Source organism: Belonocnema kinseyi, chromosome 9 (assembly GCF_010883055.1).
Source record: "Belonocnema kinseyi isolate 2016_QV_RU_SX_M_011 chromosome 9, B_treatae_v1, whole genome shotgun sequence".
Lineage (NCBI taxonomy): Eukaryota > Metazoa > Arthropoda > Insecta > Hymenoptera > Cynipidae > Belonocnema > Belonocnema kinseyi.
In genome coordinates, this window is record NC_046665.1 from 118644292 (window position 1) to 118658012 (window position 13721).

The 13721-nt window shown below is 21.1% G+C and overlaps 1 protein-coding gene across 1 annotated transcript in view; it reads left to right on the plus strand.

The window, feature by feature from the left end:
* LOC117180715 overlaps positions 1-12500 on the plus strand; it is a 29140-nt gene extending 16640 nt beyond the window's left edge. The window contains exon 3 of the mRNA XM_033373202.1: positions 11980-12500. Within this exon, the coding sequence (XP_033229093.1) occupies positions 11980-12306 (327 nt within the window). The 3' untranslated portion in view covers positions 12307-12500. The remainder of the gene's footprint in view (positions 1-11979) is intronic.
* The last annotated feature ends 1221 nt before the right edge of the window (positions 12501-13721 follow it).

Sequence of the window (13721 nt, forward strand, 5' to 3'; positions counted from 1 at the left end):
CTTTAAAATAAAAGACAAATTTTCAAAAAAAGAGTTGAATTTTCAACCAAAAAGTTAACGAAAAAATGCAATTTTCTATTCATTAAAATAAATTCTGAGATTCTCATAAATTTTCAAATAATTTATTTCTCGGTTATATTCTCGGTAATATTCTCAATCTCGTTACCGTTCTCAAAGTAACATAACCGGCTCAGAACTCTAACTCTGAGTTGAAAATTTAGAATGTGTTGACAGTGGCCGCGTGGCGGCGCCACCTATGCGGTTGGCCTATGATCGTTACAAAATCATGGCAAAATAATCACGTTGAATTTAATAACACAGTGAAATTAATTTACGGACAGTGTTAAATAATTGTTGAGTGTTTTTACTGATCTTTTTTTTTTTTTTTGAGATTTTCCATTTTCTAAACGAAAGAAAACTGAAAAAAAACTGCTTTTAGATCAAATATCCGCAGTGTTGAAATTTTGAACAAAAATGGTGGAGCTACCAAAATTCAATTTTTCAAAGAACCAAATAATATCTTAATATATGTTCGAGTTTTAAAAAATGAACTAAAATTATAAATTGTAAAGAAATTAAATTAATTTCAATGAATTCATTTAAAAAATAGCTTTCCGGCATAACTTTTTTTAAATGAAATTTAGCTCAAGATTTAGGGCAAAAAGGGAATTTTCATTATACTTGTTTTTAAATTAAACATTAATTAAAGGATCTTATTCTAAATAAGAAACCGCAACATAGGAAACAAGTTTTCAAAATAATTTACAAATTTCTATTTTATCCATTTTACATTGATTTATGCTCGCCTATCAGTGCATTTAGGTTTTGAATTATTGATCATAATTATTTTAATCGTATATACAGAAAAGAATGATTTATAAATGTTTATTTTCATTTTAAATGATGTCTTTTAAAGAATAATTTAATGAATATATAAATTATTTTACAGTTTTGGATGACTGTAATGTAATAAATTTTATAATTTTTATTTTTAAATTTTCTATTTTTTTAATTTTGCTACCAAACGGACAATAAGATTTTGGAAAGATTCAAAATTATTCAGATTTTTTTAAAAAAAGTTAATTTTTGAAGATTATAAAATATGTCGAAAAAAGCATCTGCAAAATTTTAAAACAATTTTCTCGATTATTATTATTTTTTTTTTTTATTTGTAGAAGTTTCAATAGTTTTGAAAAGAATCGAACATAATTAAAATCTTGGGAAAATTCCGAAAAATTTAAAACGAAATGTACATTTTTGATTATTTAAAACAAAAAATGAGAAGCCTTTTAAGAATTTTTCAAGGTTTTAGGAGAACAATAAAATTGTTTCAAGATTCCTGTTAAAATTTAAAATTATTTCTTTATTTTTTGTCTTTAAAAAATTTTAAGAAAAATTCGAAAAAAGATTTTTGACCAATTTTTTTTTTTACAAATTTTCTTTACAAAAATTCAATTTTCAAACAAAAAATATGACTGTTTAACACAAAAATTAATTTTACACAAAAAAAGGACATTTTAAACTAAAAAATAATTTTTCAACAAAAAAAAAACGCGGATTTTTAACTAAAAAATATCAATCGTAAAAAAAAAGATTAATTTTCAAAAAGATAATTAAACTTTTAACTAACGAGATAACTTTTCTACTTGAAATATAAATCTTTAACAAAAAAGTGATTTTTTAACAAAGCGGTTCAACCAAATGTTTTAAACAAATTAGTTGAATTATCAAGCAAAGAAGAACGATTTTTAACCAAAAAGTTGCATTTTCATACAAAAAATGAAAATTTATTTATAACAGTTTTTACGATGAAACTATGAATTTTTTTAATAAGAAATAATTTTCTACCAAAAAATTGAATTTTCAATCCAAAAAGACGAATTTTTACCCAAAAAAATTTGTAATAAAAAACAACTTTTCTTTATAAATGGAACTTTCAGTTCAATTTTCAACACGAAAATATTTAAACAAAAGGCAAATTTTTTACGAAATAGTTAAGTTTTCAAGGCAATAGTATAATAGCTTCATTTCTAACCAAACAGTTGCATTTTTATGTAAAAAAAAGATTTAATTTCTGCTAAAGCTTTTAAAATTAAAATTAAAATTAAATTAATTTTTAATTTAAATTTTTAATTTTTAATTAATTAATAATTAATTAATAATATTTAAATTATTATTAAATTATTAAATAATATTTAATATTAACAAAAAAATTAATTAATTAATTTAATTTATTTTTTAAATTTAAAATTAAATTAAAATTAAACTTTAAAATAAAAAGACAACATTTCAAACAAAAAGTTGAATTTTCAACCGAAGAATTATATTTTTTTTTTGTAAAAAAAGTTAATCTTTTTGTTTAAAAATTAATGTTTTTTAAATTGATATTTTTTCATATTTTATCATAACTATCATATTAATTAAAAATTCGTGTATTTTGTTCAAAAATTCGTCTTATTTAGTTAAAATTATTGTCTTTTTTAAACAATCATATTTTTTTTTGTAAAAAAGTTAATCTTTTTGTTTAAAAATTCATCTTTTTGATTGAAAATTATTTTTTGTAACTAAAATTGAACTATTCTATTTCTGGTTGAAAATTGATGTTTTTTAGTTGCAAATTCGTATATTTAAAAAAAAAAACAGGTAAACTTTTTATTTAAAAATTCATCTTTTTGATTGAAAATTAATTTTGTAAATGAAAATTGAGCTATTCTATTTTTGCTTGACAATGTATCCTTTTGAATTGAAAATTTCATCTTTTTGGTGGAAAATAAATTCATCATTTAAATTGAAAATTCACCAGTTTTGTTGTAAAGTATTTTTTTTTAACGAAAATTGAATCTATTTGGTGTAAAATTCAACTTTTCCAGTTTCAGATTTATCAGTTTAGTTGAAAATTCTTTAGTTTTATTCGAAATTAATATGTTAAAAACTACTCCATTTTTTGATGAAAATTGATGTTTTTAGTTCATAGTTCATCTCTGAATTAACATTAATTTTTTATATTGAAAATTTTAATATTACATTTTTGGTTAAAATTGATCATTTTTACTTAAAAATTCTTGTATTTTCTTCAAAATTACGTCTTTTTTAGTTGAAAATTAATGTATTTTTTTAACAATCATATTTTTTGTTGTAAAAAAAGTTAATCTTTTTGTTTAAAAATTCATCTTTTTGATTAAAAATTAATTTTTGCATCTAAAATTTAATTATTATATTTATGGTTGAAAATTGATGTTTTTTAGTTGACATTTTTTAGTTAAAAAGTTCGTCTTTTAGTTAAAAATTAATGTATGTTTTGAAAAATCAATTTTTTTTCTTTGAAAAATAGTTAATATTTTTTTTAATTCATCTTTTTGATTGAAAATTAATTTTTGTAACTAAAATTTAACTATTCTATTTCTGATTGAAAATTTATGGTTTTTAGTTGCAAATCCGTGTACTTTGTTTAAAAAATGCGTCTTATTCGAAATTAATTTGTTAAAAATTATTCCATTTTTGGGTGAAAATTGTTTTGTTAAATTGAAAATTCATCTCTTTGAATTAACATTAATTTTTTATATTGAAAATTTAAATATTCCATTTTTTATTAAAATTGATCTTTTTTAGTTGAAGATTTATCTCTTTGGTTGAACATTAATTTGTTTAACTGAAAATTTTACTATTCAATTTTTGGTTGATAATTAATTTTCTTGAGTTAAAATTTCGTCTTTTGGAAGAAATTATTTTTCTGTGTGAAAAATTTTCCTCTTTAGTTGAAACTTAAACTAATACAACTTAAGATAAATTAATCTTCTTTTTTAGTATAAAATTCGGGTATTTTGTTTAAAAATTCGTCTTTTTTTATGAAACTTTGTGCCTTTCGAAAAATCATCTTTTGTAGGAATAAAATTTATATTTTTGTTTAAAAATTTATATTTTTGATTAAACATTAATTTTTTAAACTGAAAATTAAACAATTCCATTTTTGGCGGAAAATTTGTCTTTATGAATTAAAAATTCGTGTATTTTGTTTAAAAATTCGTCTTCTCTAGTGGAAAATCCATGTCTTTTTTAGAAATCATCTTTTATGGAAAAAAATTCATCTTTTTAATTGAACTTCATTTTTTTAACGAAAAATTGATCTATTGAATTGATTTTTTAAATTTGAAAATTAATGTATTTTATTGAAAATTCGTCTTTTTTAGTTGAAATGTACCAGTTTTTTGAAACGTAATTTTTTTGAACTGAAAATTTAACATTTCCATTTTTGTTTAAAAATTTCTCTTTTTGAATTGAAAATTCGCGTATTTTGACCAAAAATTTGCCTTTTTTAATTTAAAATTTATGTCTTTTTTGAAAAAACATATTTTTTTGGAAAAAGTTCATCTTTTTGTTTAAAAAATCATCTTCTTGATTGAACATTAATTTTTGAAACTGAAAATTTAACTATTCTATTTTTTAATTCAAAATGTATCCTTTTTGGTGCAAAATTGGTCTTTTTTGGTAGAAAATAATCTTCTTGGTTGATAATTTAACTATTGCAGTTTCTCGTTAAAAATTGATTTTTTTTTTGTAATTTGAAATTTCTCGTATTTTGTTTTTAAAAAATACGTCTTTTTTAGATGAAAATTCTTGTCTATTTCAAAAAATCATCCTTTATGGTAAACAAAAGTTAACTTTTTATAAATTTAATTGAAAATTCGCCAGTTTTATTGAAAATTAATTTTTGTAACGAAAATTGATATATTTCAGTTTTGAATAAAAATTTATCTTTTTTTAAATATAAATTCATGTATTTTATCCAAAAAATCGTCTTTTTTAATTGAAAATGTATGTCTTTTAAAAAAATCATATTTATTGCACAAAAAAGTTAAATCTTTTTGTTTAAAAATTCATCTGTTAGATTGAAAATTAATTTTTGTAACTACAATTTAATTATTCTACTTCTGGTTGAAAATTGATGTTTTCTGGTTGAATATTCGTGTATTTTGTTCAAAAATTCGCCTTTTTTAGTTGAAAATTTTTGTCTTTTTTTAGCATTCATATTTTATTGAAAAAATTTTTTGTTTAAAAATTCATCTTTTTCATTGAAAATTTATTTTTCTAACTGAAAATTTACATATTCTATTTTTGGTTGACAATGTATTCTTTCGAATTGAAAATTCATGTTTTCGGTGGAAAATTGGTCTTTTTTGATATAATTTAATCTTCATGGTTGAAAATTCAACTATTGCAGTTACAGATTCATCATTTTAATTGAAAATTAGCCAGGTTTGTTGAAAAGTAATTTTTCCAAGAAAAATGTGTCTATTGCATTTTTTTATAAAAACTGATCTTTTTTTAAATAAAAATTCATGTATTTTTAACAAAAATTCGCCTTTTTTAGTTTAAAATTTATGTCTTTTTTTAAAAATCATATTTTTTTTGGGAAAAAGTTCATCTTTTTGTTTAGAAATTTATCTTCTTGATTCAACATTAATTTTTGAAACTGAAAATTTAACTATTATATTTTTGAATTGAAAATGTATCCTTTTTCGTGCAAAATTGGTCTTTTTTGGTAGAAATTAATCTTCATGGTTGATAATTCAATTGTTGCAGTTACAGATTTATAATTTTAATTGAAAATTCACCAGTTTTGTTGAAATGTAATTTTTTTAACGTGAATTGAATTATTTTATTTCTGGTTAAAAATGGATTTTTTTTTGTAATTTGAAAATTCTTGTATTTTGTTGAAAAAATCATCCTTTATGGTTAAAAAAGTTAACCTTTTATAAATTTAATTAAAAATTCGACAGTTTTGTTGAAAATTAATTTGTTGTAACTAAAATTTAACTATTCTACTTCTGGTTCAAAATTGATGTTTTTTAGTTGAAAATTCGTATATTTTGACCGAAAATTCACCTTTTTTAGTTTAAATTTTATGTTTTTTTTTAAATCATATTTTTTTGGAAAAAAGGTCATCTTTTTAATTGAAAAATAATTTTTGAAATGAAAAATTTAACTATTCTATTTTTTAATTGAAAATATATGCTTTTTTGTAGTAAATTGGTATTCTTTGGTAGAAATTAGTCTTCATGGTTGCAAATTCAACTATTGCTAATATTTAGGAAAATTTTTTTACATAATTTTTTTAATCTTTCTAAATTAAACATATTTACCGAGTCTTTTTTTAAAAATCATATTTTTTCGGGAAAAAAGATCAAATTTTTGTTTAGAAATTCATCTTTTTGATTAAAAATTATTTTTTGTAACAAAAATTTAACTATTCTACTTCTGGTTGAAAACTGATGTTTTTTAGTTGAAAATTCATGTATTTTGTTAAAAAAAATCGATTTTTTTTAGCTGAAGGTTAATGTATTTTTTTAAAAATAATTTTTTTGGACCAAAAAATTCATCTTTTTAATGGAAAATTAATTTGTTGTAACTAAAATTTAACTATTCTACTTCTGGTTGAAAATAGATGTTTTTTAGTTGAAAATTCGTATATTTTGACCGAAAATTCGCCTTTTTTAGTTTAAATTTTATGTCTTTTTTGAAACATCATATTTTTTTGGAAAAAAAGTTCACCTTTTTAATTGAAAATTAATTTTTGAAAGGAAAAATGTATTTTTTAATTGAAAATGTATCCTTTTTGTAGAAAATTGGTATTCATTGGTAGAAATGAGTCTTCATGGTTGCAATTTCAACTATTGCTAATATGTAGGAAAATTTTTTTACATAATTTTTTTAATCTTTCTAAATTAAACATATTTACCGAGTCTTTTTTAAAAAATCATATTTTTTCGGGAAAAAAGATAAACTTTTTCTTTAAAAATTCATCTTTTATATTGAAAATTAATTTGATGTAACTAAAATTTAACTATTCTACTTCTGGTTGGAAATTGATGTTTTCTAGTTGCAAATTCGTGTATTATGTTCAAAAACATCGTTTTTTTATAGTTGAAAATTCGTGTACTTTGTTCAGAAAATCGACTTTATTAGTTGAAAATTAATGTATTTTTTGAAAAATCATCTTTTTGGGACCAAAAAATCCATCTTCTTGATTAAAAATTATTTTTTGTTACTAAAATTTGAGTATTCTATTTCTGATTGAAAATTGATGTTTTTTACTTACAAATTCGTGTATTTTGTTCGAAAACATCGTTTTCTTATAGTTGAAAATTTGTGTATTTTGTTCAGAAAATCAACTTTTTTAGTTGAAAATTAATGTATTTTTTGAAAAATCATCTTTTTGGGACCAAAAAATTCATCTTTGTGATTAAAAATTTTTTTTTGTAACTGAAATTTAACTATTCTATTTCTGTTTGAAAAATGATATTTTTTAGTTGAAAATTCATGTATTTTGTTTAAAAAGTTCTTATTTTAGTTAAAAATTCGTGTATTTTTTAAACAATCATCTTTTTTTTTAAATAGTTCATCTTTTTGTGTAAAAATTCATCTTTTGTATTGAAGATTTATTTTTGTAACTGAAATGTAACTATTCTACTTCTGGTTGAAAAATCATGTTTTTAGCTGAAAATTCGTGTATTTTATTCAATAAGTCGACTTTTTTAGTTGAAAGTTAAGGCATTTTTTGAAACATCATATTATTTTGGAAAAATAGTTAATCTTTTTGTTTAAAAATTCACCTTTACGATTGGAAATTATTTTTGTAACTAAAGTGTAACTATTCTACTTCTGGTTGAAAAATAATGTTTTCGAGTTGTAAATTCGTGTATTTCGTTTAAAAAAATCGTTTTTTATAGTTAAAAATTCGTGTATTTTGTTCAAAAAATTTACTTTTTTAGTTTAAAATGAATGTATTTTTTGAAAAATCACCTTTTTGGGACCGAAAAATTCATCTTTTTGATTAAAAATTATTATTTGTGACTAAAATTTAACTATTTTATTTCTGGTTGACAATTGATGTTTTTTTAGTTGCAAATTCGTGTATTTTGTTTTAAAAAATCGACTTTTTTAGTTGAAAATTAATGTATTTTTTGAAAAATCATCTTTTTGGGACCAAAAAATTCATCTTTGTGATTAAAAATTATTTTTTATAACTGAAATTTAACTATTCTATTTCTGGTTGAAAAATGTTTTTTAGTTACAAATTCGTGTATTTTGTTTAAAAAGTTCTTATTTTAGTTGAAAATTCATGTATTTTTTTAACAATCATCTTTGTTTTTTTTTTTTTTTTTTGAAAAAATAGTTCATCTTTTTAATTGAAAATTAATTTTTGTAACTAAAATGTAACTATTTTACTTCTGGTTGAAAAATGATGTTTTTTAGTTGCAAGTTTGTGTATTTTGTTTAAAAAATCGACCGTTTTAGTCGAAAATTAATATATTTTTAAGAAAATCATATTTTTGGAAAAATAGTTAATTTTTTTTTTTAATTCATCTTTTGATTGAAAATTAATTTTTGTAACTGAAATGTAACTATTCTACTTCTGGTTGAAAAATGATGTTTTTAGTTGAAAATTCGTCTATTTTGTCAAAAAATCGACTTTTTTAGTTGAAAATTATTGTACTTTTTGAAAAACCATCGTCTTGTGACCAAAAGATTTATCTTTCTGATTGAAAATTAATTTTTGTAACTAAAATGTAACCATTCTACTTCTGGTTGAAAAATGATGTTTTTAGTTGCAAATTCGTGTGTTCTGTTAAAAAAAGTCGTTTTTTATAGTTGAAATTTCGTATATTTTGTTTAAAAAATTCGTCTTTTAGTTGAAAATTCATGTATTTTTGAAAAATCATCTTTTTTTTTAAATAGTTCATATTTTTGTTTAAAAATTCATCTTTCTGATTGAAAATTAATTTTTGTAACTAAAATGTAACTATTCTACTTCTGGTTGAAAAATGATGTTTTTAGTTGCAAATTCGTGTGTTCTGTTAAAAAAAATCGTTTTTTATAGTTGAAAATTCGTATATTTTGTTAAAAAAATTCGTCTTTTAGTGGAAATTAATTTAGTTTTTAAACAATCTTTTTTTTTTTTTTTGAAAAATAGTTCATCTTTTTGTTTAAAAATTTATCTTTCTGATTGAAAATTAATTCTTGTAACTAAAATGTAACCATTCTACTTCTGGTTGAAAATTGATGTTTTTTTAGTTGCAAATTCGTTTACTTTGTTTAAAAAAATCGATTTTTTTAGTTGAAAATTAATGTATTTTTTGAAAAATCATCTTTTTGGGACTAAAAAATTCATCTTTGTGATTAAAAATTATTTTTTGTAGCTGAAATTTAACTATTCTATTTCTGGTTGAAAAATGATGTTTTTTAGTTGCAAATTCGTGTAATTTATTAAAAAAAATCGTTTTTTTATAGTTGAAAATTGGTGTATTTTGTTTAAAAAGTTCTTATTTTAGTTGAAAATTCATGTATTTTTTTAACAATCTTTGTTTTTTTTTTTTTGAAAAAATAGTTCATCTTTTTAATTGAAAATAAATTTTTGTAACTAAAATGTAACTATTCTACTTCTGGTTGAAAAATGATGTTTTTAGCTGAAAATTCGAGAATTTTATTCAATAAGTCGACTTTTTTAGTTGAAAATTAATGTATTTTTTGAAAAATGATAGTTTTGGAAAAATAGTTAATATTTTTTTTTTAATTCATCTTTTGATTGAAAATTAATTTTTGTAACTACAATTTAACTATTCTATTTCTGGTTTCAAAATTGATGTTTTTTAGTTGCAAATTTGTGTACTTTGTTCAAAAATTGCGTAATTTTTAGTTGAAAATTCGTGTATTTTGTTAAAAAAATTCGTTTTTAGTGGAAATTGATTTATTTTTTAAACAATCATCTTTTTTTTTTTTTTTTGAAAAATAGTTCATCTTTTTGTTCAAAAATTCATCTTTTGGATTGAAGATTTATTTTTGTAACTAAAATGTAACTATTCTACTTCTGGTTGAAAAATGATGTTTTTATTTGAAAATTCGTCTATTTTGTCAAAAAATCGACTTTTTTAGTTGAAAATTATTGTACTTTTTGAAAAATTATCGTTTTGGGACCAAAAAATTTATCTTTGTGATTGAAAATTAATTTTTGTAAGTAAAATGTAACCATTCTACTTTTGGTTGAAAAATGATGTTTTTAGTTGCAAATTCGTGTATTCTGTTTTAGAAAATCATTTTTTATAGTTAAAATTCGTGTATTTTGTTTAAAAAATTCTTCTTTTAGTTGAAAATTCATGTATTTTTTTGGAAAATCATCTTTTTTTTAAATAGTTCATATTTTTGTTTAAAAATTCATCTTTTTGATTGAAAATTAATTTTTGTAACTAAAATGTAACTATTCTACTTCTGGTTGAAAATTGATGTTTTTTTAGTTGCAAATTCGTGTATTTTGTTTAAAAAAATCGATTTTTTTAGTTGAAAATTAATGTATTTTTTGAAAAATCATCTTTTTGGGACTAACAAATTCATCTTTGTGATTAAAAATTATTTTTTGTAGCTGAAATTTAACTATTCTATTTCTGGTTGAAAAATGATGTTTTTTAGTTGCAAATTCGTGTAATTTGTTAAAAAAAATCGTTTTTTTATAGTTGAAAATTGGTGTATTTTGTTTAAAAAGTTCTTATTTTAGTTGAAAATTCATGTATTTTTTTAACAATCATCTTTGTTTTTTTTTTGAAAAAATAGTTCATCTTTTTAATTGAAAATTAATTTTTGTAACGAAAATTTAACTATTCTACTTCTGGTTGAAAAATGATGTTTTTATTTGAAAATTCGTCTATTTTGTCCAAAAATCGACTTTTTTAGTTGAAAATTATTGTACTTTTTGAAAAATCATCGTTTTGGGACCAAAAAATTTATCTTTCTGATTGAAAATTATTTCTTGTAACTAAAATGTAACCATTCTACTTCTGGTTGAAAAATGATGTTTTTAGTTGCAAATTCGTGTATTCTCTTTAAAACAATCGTTTTTTATAGTTGAAAATTCGTATATTTTGTTAAAAAAATTCGTCTTTTATTTGAAAATTCATGTATTTTCGAAAAATCATCTTTTTTTTTTAATAGTTCATATTTTTGTTTAAAACTTCATGTTTTGATTGAAAATTAATTTTTCTAACTAAAATGTAACTATTCTACTTCTGATTGAAAAATGATGTTTTTAGTTGAAAATTTGTGTATTTTGTTCAAAAAATCGACTTTTTTAGTTGAAAATTAATGTATTTTTTGAAAAATCATCTTTTTGGGACTAACAAATTCATCTTTGTGATTAAAAATTATTTTTTGTAACTGAAATTTAATTATTATATTTCTGGTTGAAAAATGTTTTTTAGTTACAAATTCGTGTATTTTGTTCAGAAAATCGACTTTATTAGTTGAAAATTAATGTATTTTTTGAAAAATCAACTTTTTGGGACGAAAAAATTCATCTTTATGTTTAAAAATTCATCTTTTCAATTGAAAATTCATTTTTGTAACTAAAATGTAACTATTCTACTTCTGGTTGAAAAATGATGTTTTTATTTGAAAATTCGTCTATTTTGTCAAAAAATCGACTTTTTTGGTTGAAAATTATTGTACTTTTTGAAAAATTATCGTTTTGGGACCAAAAAATTTATCTTTCTGATTGAAAATTAATTCTTGTAACTAAAATGTAACCATTCTACTTCTGGTTGAAAAATAATGTTTTTAGTTGCAAATTCGTGTATTCTGTTTAAAAAAATTGTTTTTTATGGTTGAAAATTCGTATATTTTGTTTAAAAAATTCGTCTTTTAGTTTAAAATTCATGTATTTTTGAAAAATCTTTTTTTTTTTTTGAAAAATAGTTCATCTTTTTAATTGAAAATTAATTTTTGTAACTAAAATGTAACTATTCTACTTCTGGTTGAAAAATGATGTTTTTAGTTGAAAATTCGTGTATTTCGTTTAAAAAAATCGACTTTTTGAGTTGAAAATTAATGTTTTTTTTTTGAAAAATCCTCTTTTCTGGTAAAAAAAAACAAAATAAATCTTTTTGCTTAAAAATTCATTTAAAATACGGTGTTCCCTGTTTCGATTGTACAGAGGAAATCGAGAGAAGAGAGAAGGCCTTGGTGGAGGAACTCGAAATGATAGAGGGACAAATCGGTTTGGGAAAACAGCAAAATTTCGATAATCCTCCGTTTTCCGTGACCGAGGAGGAGCCTCAGTCGATGAAGGAGGGCGAGGAGGAGAACCGGGATCCCAATCCGGACAAGAAAAACGGGGAGCTCGAGATGGAGCTCAATCTCTCGCCAATTGCGAAACTCGTCGATCCGGGACTTACGACAATAGGAAGTGAGGAGTCGCGAAAAGAGGAAGAGCAGGAAATGGAAGCGGCGGAGCATCTTCAAGAAGAGGAAACTGACGGCTAGCAAAACTACTGTAAGATTGTTATATTGTACATACATCCATTGTGTATACTTACTATTCAAAATTCGAGTATAAATTCTTAAATTTTTTTTATAATCAAAGTTATTAAACGATTGTAATATTTACAGTGTAATATGTAGTATGTATTATTATTATTTTTTTTTTATTATTAATATTATGATTATGATTGCTATTATTATTATTATTATTATTATTATTATTATTAATAACAATATTGAGAGCGATTTTAAAAACCTTTTTTCTCGATTCAAATCATTTTGTGAAAAATGGTGACAATTTTTTCAATTTGACTCAACTGTTTTTTGACTTCTTGAAGGATGATGAGATTTTTGAAAATGTGGATAGGTGTTAAGAAATTGTAATAAATAAAGCAATGAAGATAATGGTTTTTCTGAATATATAACAGGCTTTTCCAGCAGGCACAGTGTGATTATGTTTTGGTAAGCAACGTGAAAAGTGAGATGATTTTTTCAATGTTTTGAAGCACGTTTTTCGCGATTTTTTGTAATGTAAAGCAGAGTACCTTTTTTTTTCTTCCCATAGGCATGGGCAATTTTTTTTTCTCCTAAAAACAGTTAATTTTTTTGTTAAAAAATTCATCTTTTTGATTAAAAATTATTTTTTGTAATTAAATTTAGCTATTCTAATTCTGGTTGAAAAATGATGTTTTTAGTTGCAAATTTGTGTATTTTGTTCAAAAAATATCATTTTTTATAGTTAAAATTCGTGTATTTTGTTTAAAAAATTCTTCTTTTAGTTGAAAATTCATGTATTTTTTTGGAAAATCATCTTTTTTTTTAAATAGTTCATCTTTTTGTTTAAAAATTCATCTTTTTGATTGAAAATTAATTTTTGTAACTAAAATGTAAGTATTCTACTTTTGGTTGAAAAATGATGTTATTTAGTTTGCAAATTCGTGTATTCTGTTTAAAAAAAAACGTTTTTTTTAGTTGAAAATTCGTATATTTTGTTAAAAAAATTCGTCTTTTAGTTGAAAATTCATTTTTTTTTTGAAGAATCATCTTTTTTTTTTTAAAATAGTTCCTCTTTTTGTTTAAAAATTCATGTTTTTGATTGAAAATTAATTTTTCTAACTAAAATGTAAGTATTCTACTTTTGGTTGAAAAATGATGTTTTTTAGTTTGCAAATTCGTGTATTCTGTTTAAAAAAAAACGTTTTTTTTAGTTGAAAATTCGTATATTTTGTTAAAAAAATTCGTCTTTTAGTTGAAAATTCATTTGTTTTTGAAGAATCATCTTTTTTTTTTTTAAATAGTTCCTCTTTTTGTTTAAAAATTCATCTTTTTGATTGAAAATTAATTTTTCTAACTAAAATGTAACTATTCTACTTCTGGTTGACAATTGATGTTTTTTTAGTTGCAAATTCGTGTATTTT